The following is a 14,113-nucleotide window of genomic DNA, read 5'->3' as shown; positions in this document are numbered from 1 at the left end:
TTTCATGCTCCTAGCTTTGTGAGCTCTCATCCATGCTGGGGTGGGCTTTAGTGATGCAGACGTCTGTGAGTCATTTGGGTTTCTGTAAGTGAGCCCTCACCTACTCATGTAAATAACACCAATAAACATCCTTGGTTCACCAAAAAAAAAATAAATAAACAGCTCCAATAATCATTATTCATGTGGTATTCCATATGAATATTGATCCTTGAAACTATACAATATGGCATCCAATACTAACCTTTTCAAAAAATTATAACACTTTTAAAATTCCATTATGATCCCTATTTGAAGCAATGAGCTGCCATGATACCTTTGTATCATAGGAAGCAGGGTCTTTTTGCAGTCCATTTCAGGTGGTTAAGGCGCAATTTTCTTTTTTCATCAACACCTGCATTACTTAAAGCCTTAGCTCAAATTCTCTTCATCCTTAAAGCCTTAACTAAGATCTTTTTTTCCTACTACTATTCCACTCTATACCACCTAAGAACCAAGCTGTTCTTATTCGCACAGGGATTTTCTGAAGTAGGCAGTCTATCATTTTTCAGCATTCCTTTATACAGTGAGACTCACCTATTTACTACTTATGAAAAGCATGGAGGGGGGACTCTGCCTATTCCTTGCTAAGCTCATTTATCTCCACATATGATAAGCAGTTTGTGAAATTAATGTAATTGATGAGCTGCAGCATTTGAGATAAATCTTATTCCCCTCCAATTGCTAGTTTTCATTTTCAAATTTTACTATTCTTTCATTTGCATATGAATTTTATCTTAATATTTGGATTTCATCCATAGATGTCTTGGTTGTTAGCTGTGCTATTTTGGTATACCGTTAAAATCATCCTACCAAAGTGACAAAGACTCAGAAGCCTTATGAACCAATAAAATGTCCCCTAACAAGTTGCATCATATATTACTCCTTTAGAAATATGGCAAAAACACAACTTCTTAACATGTTTGTAAATGAAAATCATATGACTGTAAGCTGTAATATCACAAAAAGTCTTTGTTTCTTATGATCAACTTCAGACCTTTGAAATATGAACCTAGCAAGGGTATTTTATGCTTAGCTGAATTCAGCTCATTATATCCATGCTCTATATGCTAAAAAAGTTCTTTTTAAAAAGTAACTAATGTATATACATTACTATATCTTCTACTAAATGTCATCAAAGAAATGTCAGGCTTTACATAGGCAGGTCCAGCATGGTCAACTGTGTTGATCTGGCTAGCTGTGTGATTTTAATCAAGGGACCATAAACTTGGTTTCTTTTTAAGTGAAAAATGAATAATGGCTATTTAAGATCTTGTTAGGCCTGGGTCAAGATGAGACCTTGTATTATAGCAATAGGCTTTTGTTGTTGTCATCCATATTGTAAACACATCTGGCAAGCAAAGCATACTCCATTTTTAAAATAATGGTTAATTAAAGATTATTTCCTTTCACAGTAATTACAAATACTAAACAAACTTACAGCACCCATAAACAACTCTACAACTCATCTCTAGAGCCCTTTGTATTTACTATTTGAGTGGGATCAATATGGTTATCTACCTGTCGATTTTTCTTATTCTTTTACACAGAATCAAAGTCACCTTTTTTTATGGCTGTCTCAGAAAGTACTGAGCTAATCAATGTATCCAGTGATAACAGCATGATTTGGAACACACATAACAAAGGCTTATCACTTTACTGTATACTGAACCTGTCAAAATATTTTCCTGGACATAATATGAAAATAGATGTTCTCTGTTCTCCATTATTTTAATGGGTAGTAACTAAAAGATTAGAAGGCTCTTTGATGAGTCCACAACTTAATGATTTGGGTTGAATTCTTTTGCAGTATATAGTTATTCTTAAAATGTTAAAATATAATAATTCTCTAGGCTTAATTTCAATTTATTCCTCAAATACTCTGAGTTGCTCACAGCCTCAGTAATTCCTAGGTCATTATAAAAATGGTAATGAGGAATGTGAAGGCGTATATGTCCGCCATTCTGTCCTCTTGTGGATAATCCTGGAAAATGGGAAAAGACTGGATAAACTTACTTTAGAAAAAAAATAGAGTTGGGCTTACTTGGGAAGGAGAAGTACACTGTTAGTGGTCTACCAAGGAATCAGTCTAACAAGAGGTCCAGGAAGGTAAAACCACTCTCCAATTCACAAACCAAAATAATCAAGTAGATCCCAAGTGCCAATATAACTCATTGAAACTGGGCTTTGCAAGAACACCACACATTCCCTCACAGAAACATTTGCTTACAGCTATCTCCTAAAGAATCACAAAACTTAATAAAGTGTGATGCTTTAAGTTTTATCATTGGTAATGGTGATAATCATATTTGTATAGTATACCTAGAGTTATATTACAAAATGAGAATAAAATAATCTTTTGACTTATTTTCTGTCAAAAAGAAAATAATGGAAATGACAATGGATTTAAAAATAAAGAATGCCAAGAACAATGAATGAAAAACAAATGTTCTTTTAGCTTTAAAGACTGGAATTTTGATATTGCTGACAGTTTTCAGGAAGCTGATAGCTACAATTACTTGTACATAACCTCAGGAAGGAAAAGAATACATGTGGGAAAAAAAGTAGGACCTGAAGAAATAAGAAAGAGAACAATCAGGAAACCAAATTTGTGTTAATGCCAGTACTTCTCTGTACCACTGTTTGACTAGTTCTAATAAGCAAATGAAGGGAGAAATGAAATGAACAAATAGCAGGGATCCACATCGAAAGAGGCATTCTAGCTTTATCTTAGCAAGATCTTTAAAACAGCCTCCAGAGGCAGAGTTGCAGTTTAGAAAAGAAGAAATATGATGTTCTTTCTTCTAAGGAAGTAGAGAAAAAGCACAGGGGAACTCAGATTTCAGAATTCAAGGGGAAACTAGCTTTTTATATACATCTTAAATTAAAATAGACTTACTTAACTTTCCCCCTTCCCTTTCCTCCCTTAGCCTCCTCCCTTTCCCCTTACTCCTAAACTGGTACCCTCCTTTACTTTATTATGGCTACATATATCTATATGTGTGTGCGTGCATGTACAAATGCCTAGGCTCAACCAACTGTGTTCATTTTTGTTGGTGGTATATGTGTGGTTTCAGGGATTACCACATTGTATTGAACAAACAAAAAGGAGGCTTGTTTTAGCACTTTTAGAGTTCCTCAATTGCCAGTGAAGTCAGGGAAACTGAAGTGTGTAGTACACAATCATATTCTGACATCCACACTGCCTATATATTCAAGACAAAATAGTATGCTTTAGCCCTATCTCACTTTAATCCTACAAATCTTTAGTTATAGACAAATATGTCTTTTTCCAGAATAAGTCCAACATTTTTAGTTATCTTCCAACTTTTATAGCTCACTATCTCCATCTATTACTAATATGAATATATATGACCTGTCATACAGATTTGTAATTGTATTTAGCATTCAAGACCAAGTTCAAAGTCTATCTCTCAATCATTCTCTGTGAGACTCTGCCTGTATAGTCCTATAAACTAATGTTTTATAAATCTGGGCAACTATTCTAGGAATGGTATATGGTTCTCCCCAGAACGCCTTTCCTAATTACTGAAACATAGCCATGTTAAATGACTCCTCTCTATTCCTCTGTGTCTTCACACAAAACACAAGGGGATTCTTTACTGTTTCAGAAATTTTGCTTGACTTCCTTCATTTAGCTTCAACAAACCTTAAAGTTAGGAAAAATATGAAATGATGTATTTGGGAAAATGAATGTGAATACCAATAAAAATGAACCAATTAGAAAAAAATTATCCAAAAACATAAAGAAGCAAGCACCAATGTACATGTACAGAACATTCTGAATTCTACACATCTGTGCACAAATGTTAAGGTTGAAGGCCTTTTCTCACATCCAGAATGTGTAAGACCATATAAAGTGCACCTATTCCTTTCTTGTAAGGTTGATATTAGACCACTTATAGCTGAGGTTTAATCCTTATTTACTTTAATAAGAATAGACTACAACCACGTGATGCAATCCAGTGAAAACACATAGTACATGCTGCAGACAGCAGTATTGTGGACTTTTAATCTTCAATAGAACTACCTATCTTATTTCCTTATAGCTGGCAGTCACTGCCATACTATCAGTGGTAAAATTCCAACATTCTCTGTGGTACTCTCAGAAGTGATGAGAGTTTATCACTCACTACATGATAACTGAAGCTAATTATACTCACAGTGCTCACTGACAGTGCTTACTAAACAGGGTATAAAAAAGGAGGCAGAATTATGAATGTGAACAAAATTTTACAGCTAGGTGATGAAACTAATCAGTTCCCTTAAACTTTTGTACAAGCCTCCTGGTTCTGAATCAATTGGAGCCATAGTTAACCTTAAGCCACAGCCAACAGCAGCCACTGAAGCAAATTACCCTTTAGGATGATATCACTCTCTCCATTAGTGCCATATTTTTCAAAGGTTATTTGAGACACTTTATATGAGACACTGGATCACCCATTTTTAAATAACACCAATAAGAAACTGAAATTACTACAAAATACAAAGCTATCTATACCAGCATATTTTCATCATATTGGAAAAAATAAGAGCAAAAACATAAAACCAAACATTTGTAACAGAATAGTATATAAAGTTCTACTTATCAACGATGTTGTTTTTAAGAAAACAAAACTTGTAAACAACTTTCAGTTTCCACTGGGCATACATAAAGCTTGTATTGTTTTCAGATTCAGTTTCTAAAAATCCTTCTGGACACAACTACATAGTACATTACTCTTCTTTAGTGGCACCGAATGTTAAAAAAAATTAAGATGAAGTTTTTAAACAAAAAATTATTTGCTTAAATGATATGCTCCAATTGGCCAGCTAACTTTACGCCATACAGTTGCTTGGACTTTTTATCTTCTTACTGTGGTATAGAAATTATAAGAGGCAAGGAAAGGTTTCAGGAATAATAAATAAAAATTCCTTCCAAATATAGATCTAAATGAATATGGGCACATACACACATGCACACACACACAAATATATAACATGTTTAAACAAAAATTTTAACTTCTGAATATGTGAAGATTATCATATCTGATTATTTGCATATGTTTGAGTGGTATCTGTTTTCTGGTCATTTAATTTTTCTTGCTTTTTAACCATGGCAGACAAATTTCACTAAAACATGTCAGCTTCATGCCACTAGATCCAGAGAAAAATTGCAAATGCTTAAAATACTGAAATTGCTCTGTAGATAAGTCTTTAAGGTAATAATTCAAAGAAATACTGTAACCCATCAAAGATAGCTGTTCTGACCAGGGACCAAGAACCTACTGGCTGACATTCTTGGCACTGTGAACTGGGTCTGAATTCTAATGCTAAGTGATTTCAAAAAGGGCATCAAGATTTAATAGAGTAAATTTTCAGGCTTGGTCAGAGTTTTAGCCACATAAATTCCATTTGGTTCAAAGCTCCATAATGTTCCACCCTGTCTATATTTATGTTCACATTCCAATCTACACCCTTCTAAGCTCTCTGTTGGGCTCTCTAATGTCTCAATTTCTTTCCTCCTATTTTGGATTTTCAAATTGCCCCTCAAATATGTTTCTTCCCCTTGGCTTTAGGTTCCTAAGCTTTACTCTCCCCATGTTTGAAATCCCTTGAGACCACTATTTTAAAATAAACACTCTCTTCACTGATCTCCTATCATGATTTTATTGCACCCGATCCATTTTCTAGACAAAGCTCTTCTAAAGTCAATTTGAATCATCACTCCTTTGATAATCGTATCCAGAGAAGATGAAAGCTCACTCAGACACTTTGAAAATATTCCTCTCATTGGTGTATTGGAGAAATGAGGAAAAACCATGAAGTCATTTCTGAAACTGGGTCAGCCATTTTGTGAATGTGTAAGAAAGAGGATTACAACAGAATGGATCTCACTGGATGGGTGATCTGTCTCTCCATTAATGAGTTATGGTTCAGCCTAGCAGACTGCTTGTGCAGCAGCGCTACTTGCAAGTCAGTACAGAGCCACTGCTACATAAGAGAGAACAATACTAGGTACTCAGACAAGGGAAGGGTCATATGACATTCCAATTTCCTATTAGCCACTTCTTTCATAGCATATCCATATTTAGTTTGTATATTAAAACTCAGTATTAAGACATGCAGTAGGAATTAAGTTTAAGATTCCTTGGTGACTACATAGTAGAATAGAGTAACGCATAGGCAGAAATAATATAATTATGCACAGCTGAGGATAGATTTTTTCCAAACATTTGCCTTTATTCATGAAAGGAAAAGTGAAGTCAAAGTGCGAAGAGGCACAGACCTGGAAGGAAGAACCCTGGACTCATCTTGGAAAGTAATGACAATGTAGTAAAGAATCAAAGGAAGGTTCTGACTTGTATACAGAGGATGGTTTGGAAGAGACATGGGACAGGAGTCAGTGGGTAGTTATGGACGGTTACAGCAATCCATAGACAAAGGCACCAAGTCTAGAGACAAGGGGGCAGATCAGAGTGATACTTAGGTGCAAGCTTGACAAGACGTTATGAGTTATAATACAAAGCCCAAATCACCTCAAAATGAGACACTATCAAAATGTGAGTCCATAAAATACAACCAACTGTCTCAGGCCTTTCTTGCTTTGTGTTTGTATTTTTCACCAATGTCACTACATTCTCTAGTGAGAATGAAGAAAAGTAAAGCTTAAGGCCTTACTGGATCATACTTCCACAATTTAGACAGTACTGACTCAGAATGTCTATCAATTCAGGCTGCTGATTAAGAAAGTAAACATGTTTTCTCCCTCTGTTTTTACAGGATTCTAGTTACCAGTTACAGAAATTGAACCTAAAGGAAGTGACTTCTTAGAAGCCATGTGCAGTGGGCAGCTGTTTCCATAAGGGCTATCTCAGTATCCCTAAGACCTGTCTTAATCATTGTCTATTTATTTGTTTGTGAGAGGCTATACAGAAGATAATATTAATACCTTGTCAAAGAATACATCTGTAGACACACTGAATAAACTAAGGGAGTGTTCACAATGCCTTGTTGTGTTAGGCACTGAGTGCGGTGGTGTGTCTTTGTACATAGGAAACTTGGGCTGTGGCGGTGGAAGGGTCAGAAAGTTTGGCTCCTTCTTTAAGGATTTGATGCCAACAGGGGCTATGTGGGTTCTTGTTTATTTAAAAAAAATGCATTGATTCTAAAGAATGCTATTATTTTGTACATAATTTCACTACAAGATAAGTTTCTAAAATCATTTTATAACTATACTATTTCATTCACTCAGTCAGATATTTCAACATTACAAATCACGGAGACTTAACTGTACTTGAAGTGTTACTCACTTGTGTCCCAAGTTACCCCAGACCAAGAATCAAACTCACCTCGAAGAGAGCTATGCACACAGAGCAATATGATAAATGAGTTGCATATGCGTAGTTACCAGTGACTAGAAAATCAATCATGGAAAATTTTTTTAAAAACCACTTACTTCAGTTGTTTGCAGGATTGTGAACTTCGGCAGCTTGGTCTTTGAACTGGTTGTGCTGGGTTTCCCATCCAACAGTGACCCAAAGGAGAGGTTTCCAAAGCTGTTCTCAAATTCAATGGAAGGCTTCAGTGTTGGAGAGATGTCAGTTGCTAGGTCCTGCCCGTCCATGGGCCTTACATATGCAGTTGGCTTTTGTTGCCCCATACTTGATTTGCAGTAAAGCCCAGGTGGGAAGGTTGGGACAGAAAGGCCACTGCTGGGAGCTAATAAAGATGAGGCAACTAGGGGAGACCCAGGTGCTTGCACTGTAAAATCGGATTCTTTTGGTGAATTAGACTGAAAGATTTCTTTGAAAGCATCTTCTCCAGACTTGGTGTCATCTTCCTTTTCAGATGGATTAGGTTTTTCAACTGTATCACTTTGGGGTTGCTCAGCTGGATAGACAAAGAAGTCTTCCAGTCGGGTTTGAGGTGGATCCTGTGTGGATGTCTGCATCTTGTTTGGCTGACTAGTGGCCTGGCTTGGCTGTGCAGGACTAGTGTTCTGATTATCTCGTTGCCATTCAGGTTTCGATTTTCTGTTGCTGTGTATTAGAGTGGAATTCAGTATCACGACTGAAGGTGGAGTCATTGGTGCTGAGGAGTGGGTATTCTCCTGGTGAGATGGCATCATTCGATTCTTTTGTTCTGGATAAAAGCTTGCTTCACTTTTGCTGATAGGAGTTTGGGGCACAGAATTTTTCGGGATTCCCACCAAGTGATTCTGACTGGAATGGTTAGTTAGTAGATCCTTCATTTCATCATAGCTTCCAAGAGTGTTCTGGACTCGATTAGCAAGGGCATCCCCTTTGTTTGTCTAAAATAACAAAAAGATGGGGTGAAAGAAGAGAAGGTGAATAGGTGTCTGTTTCCTAACATTAATGCTTCAAATAAATGCCTTATATAGACTGACAGAGTTCTTTAAAGTTGCTATACTGTCACATATTTTCACACTGTTATGTGCTATGTAAGGAGAAAAACCTTATAATGTTTTTTGCATTCCAATACCATTTTTCCCATATCTTTAATGGAAAACTTTCAGCTTAACATGGACACACAAACACAAACAAAACAACAACAAAGCAAACAAAAAAGAAAACTGAAGCAATAGTGAATAATGATGGAGGAAGGTCATTGGTTAAAAAATAAAGAAACTTCCTTGGCCCATTTTATTGGTTAGAACATAGGTGGGTGGAGTAAACAGAACAGAATGCTGGAAGGAAGAGTAAGTGAGCTCAAAGACGCCATGCTCCCCTCTCCCAGGCAGACGCTATAGCTCTGCTCTCTGAGGCAGACGACGATGCAACCAGCCACCAGGTCAGACATGCTGAATCTTTCCTGGTAAGCACACATCGTGGTGCTACATAGATTATTAGAAATGGGTTAAGAGGCTGAAACTAATGGGCCAGGCAGTGTTTAAAAGAATACAGTTTGTGTGTTGTTATTTCGGGGCATAAGCTAGCCAGGCGGCTGGGGTGTGGGGGACGCAGTCCCGCCGCTCCTATTACAACAGAATAATAATAAAAGAACTTCTGGGAGGGTATCACCATCCCTGATTTCAAGTTATACCACAGAAGTATAGTAATAAAATAGCATGGTATTGGCAGAAAAATAGGCATGTCAATCAATGGAATTGAATTGAAGAACCAAACATAAATACATATACCCATGGAAATCTGATTGTTTATAATGCCAGAAATATGCACAAGAAAGAAAGCAACATCTTCAATACAGGGTTCTTGTTAAACTGGACAACTGAATGTAGAAGAATCCAAAGGATCCATATTTGGGGCCACACAAAACTCAAGTCTAATGGATCAAAAATTTCAGAATAAAACCAAATACACTGAGCTCAATAAAAGAGAATGTGTGGAATAATCTTGAACTCATTGGCACAGGAAAATACTTTCTGCACAGAACACACCATTAGCACAGGCACTAAGATCAACAATCAATAAATGGACCTCACAAAACTTGAAAATTTCTCCAAAGCAAAAGATATTTCCACTCAGAAAAAAGCGAAAGGTTACAGAATAGGAACAGATTTTTACCAACATCTGATAGAGGGTTAGTAACCAAAATATATAAAGAACTAAAAAAACACTACATGTCAAGAAAACAAACTAATAATAAAAAAGAGGTACAGATGTAAACAAGATTCTCAAGAGGAAACTCAAATAGATAAAGAAACAAAGAAATGCTCAATGCCCTTAAACACATGGGAAATGCAAATCAAAACTACTTTGAGATTTCATTTTATACATGTCTGAATAGCTAAGATAAACAAAACAAGTGGAAACTCATTCTGGCAAGGATGTGGAATAAGGAGAACACTCTTCTATTGCTGGTAGGAGTGAAAAGTTGTACAGCCATTGTACAAATCAATGTGGTGGTTCCTCAGGAAGATGGGAATTTATTTACCTAAGGATCCAGCTATTATACCACTCTTGAGCATATTACCTAATGAATCTTTTTCCTGCCACAGAGACACTTGCTCAACCATTTTCATTGCTTCTATATTCAGAATGCCTAGAAATTTGAAACAACCTACATGTCTCAGCAGAATAATATATAGAGAAAATATGATATATTTATACAATGGAGTATTACTCAGCTGGTAAAAAAATGAAATAATAAAATTCAGAAATAAATGAATGGAATTAAAAAAATCACACAGAGTGAGGTAACTCAGAAACATATGATATATATTCACTTACATGTGGATATTATCTATTAAGTTAATGATCAAGCTACATTATATAATCATAAAGGTTAGGTATAGAGTAAGGTACTGGGAGAGACATATAGATCTTCCCAGGAAAGGGGAGTAGAAGACATAGTTATGGATCAGTGAAGGGAGGGACTAGCATGGGAGGATCAATTATAGAGATGGAGGGAAAATGAGGATGAAGGAGGAAATTTGAGGGGTAATATGGAAACCCAATACATGAGAATTGTTCTAAAATATACACATATATAAAGGAGATCTAAATCACCAAAGAATGGGAAAGACAGAGCCTCTCTGGATTACCCATTATCTCTTGTTACCAAACGAAGCTTCCAGGATCAGAATTGTGCTATATCTGAGTTGCTGACCAAAAGGGTCCCATTGGAATTCCCAAAATATCCAGGCTTTTTCCAAGATTATAGGTTGCTCTTCACAAAATGATGACAAGACACAATAGCTGAAAACAAGACCTATAGAATTCACTGAATATGGAAAAATCAGGTTGGTGCGTACATATAGCCTTTAAATCTAAGATCTAGTATCTTTGCTATAGGGAGTTACTATTTATGCTACCAAAGAAGAGACAAAAACACCAACACAGAAATAAGTCCTTTTATCTACAATGGTGTCCTGCCTGCAAAATATACCAGTGCAATTGTGGCACAAAATTCTTTGGGTTAGCCAACAAATATCTAATATGACTGAAGGCTTATTTCATGAGAAGAACCAGTTCTTAATACTGCTTAAGTGACAAAGAACTTGAGACTAGATAGACCAGGGCCGTAGAGTAAAACTAGATACTACTGTTAAAAAAAAAAAGATAGAAGCAAAATGACTCTGAATAACATTCTTCATATTCATTCATATGTTAGTGTTTTGCTCACCTGTCATCAGAGAATCTTTCTTCCACAGCAAATGGGGAAAATACAGAGAAACCACAGCCAGACAATATGCAGAGAATGATAAACCTTAAAAGACTTAGTTTAAAAATCTTCTCCAAATTCCTCCACTTAGGGTTCTGGGAACTCAGAAGAAGAGGATGCCAAAAGAGTGTAAAAGCCAGAGGGAATGGAGGACATTAAGGAAACAAGGCCTTCTAAATCAACATACATACACGAACTCCCAGAGACTGAGGCAGCAAATGGACACATGTTCCTATCTGTAATTCAGAAGCAACCTTCAGTTGATAACCACTTGCTGAAGAGAGTTTAGTTTCTCTAAGGAGTCTCACTGGGGAAACAACCTACACTTAAGGGTAGGCTGCATGCCTAGTGGTAGATGGCCATCAGAAAATGAACTAAAAAGCATCTTAAAAGGTTCCTCATCTCATAATGTTATATCAGAACATTTCATTCATTATTTTTAAATTTTATCTTATTATTAACACTTAGAGGCCTGTTTGTTTTCTAATGAGAGACAAAAGGGGTAGATCCAGGTAGGAGAGTTGCTGAGGAGGAACTGGAAAGCAGAGAAATTCATAATCAGGATATATCATTTGAAATAAAAATATATTTCAATAAAAAGGGAAGGGTTTGAATAAGTAGGGATGATGAAATATTAGTTTTCTCCATGTCCTTCCTTTAAACATATTTATTGAGAGATCATTTTAAGGTAATATCCATACTTTTGCAAAATAAAATACTGATTTTAGATTACATGAGATGAACTGTAACATTATATATTATGATAAAAACCATCTTCTTTCTAGTGTTGGATTGCAAGAAATGCTAGACTTGTATACATTTTTGACACATTGCAATACTTTGTACCATAAAATGCTAAGCCTGTTTGATAAAGAAATCAGTTAAATTGTGATGTCCTCACTACTGAAACTTCAAACAAGGCGTGGGATTAAACAACATCTAATTGAGCTAACTTATGACTAACATGAATCTAATTCCTTTTAATCAGAGAAATGTATAAATTATTGGTGCCTGCCTACATATTCTGGGGGCGATTGTGTTTACACATTGATGATTCATACTCATTTACTTTGAAAGGCTGCAATTGTTCATCAACAGTGACTCAAGCTTTCCTGTGTCTTTGCAGTGAGCTAGAAAATTTTATTCAAGAATTTAAATTATTGCTTAAGTAAATCAAAACAAAGTCATCATTTCAAAACAATGTTAGCCTAATGTGTAAGAGTAACAGAGGCCACCAAATAAGTCTATGGACAATCAACAGCCTAGCTCTACCATACCTTGTAGGATATGCTAATCTCACAAAAATGCCAGATTGTTTTTATAAAATAATTAGGCTCTTGCACGTGTTTTTGCAAAGAGGAAGCAAAGCATTCATGACTAAAATATGAAGGGTAGCTGAATACTCGGGAATAAATTCGATTAAATTCAGTTGCTAATTCTCAAAACTAACTTTTATGATTCTCTTTGTATCAAAATAGGTTATCAAAACAAGTTGTTGGATTCAGAAAAGCAAAAGACTTCTCTGTGCCTACATTCCCTATTCTGGCCCCCTATATTACAAAGAAAAAAGTTACTGTTGTACTTGGAGCCAGCTGACTAGTGGACCATTTGTTAGGAAATACTCCCTATTATGTGGTCTTTATGTCACAGAAGTCATAAGCATGTTCTTCACATTTTCAAGAATGAAAAGCACTTGCCTACTCCTTGGTACATGGTCTACAAAAGACAGATGTTAAATATCCAAGATACCTCACATGCTACAGCACTTCCTAGTTTTTTACACTGCCTAGGTGGAATATTTAACTCTTGGGTCTTAATCTCCATTTAGGATATCGGACTCTGTAGTCTTTGTATGTGAAGATTGGAGAATATAGAGGTTGTAGCATTAGAAATGAATAAAATCACGAAGGAAAAGAAAAAACAGAATGAGAAGATTATGCTCAGGCAAAATTCCTGGCATATATGCATCTTTAATAGACTAGAAAAAGAAGAGGAACCAGGAAAGACACCAAAAAGGAATAATGAAAGAGAGACACAGAGAGAGAGACAGAGAGGGGGGAGACAGGAAGGAAAAAGAAAGAGGGAGAGGGAAGGAGGGGGAGAGAAGGAGAGGGGGGAGGGAGAGGGAGAGAGAGAGAGGGAGAATCAAATCAGAAACCTTGACCTCATTACGAGGATGATCTCCACATATTTAATTCATACCATGTGTTCATTCATGAACACTTGTAAAAATTAGGACAGTTAGAGAAATATGAATTTCAAAGATTACACTGAAATATGCTAAATATATGCTGGGAGATTTCTGTGAGTGATGGAGATCTTTAGAAGCTGAATAAATTTAAGTCACTTTTAGTTTGCTTTTCCTCAAGAACATCTTACATTGCATCATATGCAGCCTTGGTGCTGAAGTAGTGATTAAACAATTAACATTCTGTATAATTCTCAGTAGAATAATTGCCCTGTTTGCAGAAGTGCATTTGAAAGACATATTTAAAAGATATAGATGGGAAGAAATCATTTTTATTCCCTGAAATTCCCTAGGTTTGCCATTTTAATGGCAGAAATTACTTTTTAGCAAAGGCAAGAATAAACTCTTTGCATATAGCAATTTCCTTCAACTGACTTACACAATGAACCATTTGGACAGCAGCCAAAATCAGTCTGCCTACTCAATCCCTAAACAAAAAAACAAAGAAATTTCGTTTTCTTAAGATTGCCCCAAGAATTTGATGCAAGTCTGAAACATTTTCAGGGATATTCTGATCCCTGAAAAACATTTATCTCTCAAGTCATATGACTGATCTTAACACAGATGTCTGTCTATGATCAAGAATCTGAATCTATCAGCATAAACTAAGCTGTTTAATTTCCCACTTGGAGAAATGAGGAAAAACCATGAAGTCATTTCTGAAACTGGGTCAGCCATTTT

The 14,113-nt window shown here is 36.0% G+C and overlaps 1 protein-coding gene across 1 annotated transcript in view; it reads right to left on the bottom strand.

The window, feature by feature from the left end:
• The window catches only part of Aff2 (AF4/FMR2 family member 2), a 563,314-nt gene that overhangs the window by 363,702 nt on the left and 185,499 nt on the right, over window positions 1-14,113 (bottom strand). Inside the window, exon 3 of the mRNA XM_026777641.1 lies at window positions 7,496-8,350. Within this exon, the coding sequence (XP_026633442.1) occupies window positions 7,496-8,350 (855 nt within the window). The remainder of the gene's footprint in view (window positions 1-7,495; window positions 8,351-14,113) is intronic.

The sequence above is a fragment of the Microtus ochrogaster genome, unplaced genomic scaffold, assembly GCF_000317375.1.
Source record: "Microtus ochrogaster isolate Prairie Vole_2 unplaced genomic scaffold, MicOch1.0 UNK79, whole genome shotgun sequence".
NCBI classification, from domain to species: domain Eukaryota; kingdom Metazoa; phylum Chordata; class Mammalia; order Rodentia; family Cricetidae; genus Microtus; species Microtus ochrogaster.
The sequence above is the reverse complement of the archived record's forward strand: the minus strand, read 5'-3'. Positions and strand labels throughout refer to the sequence as shown.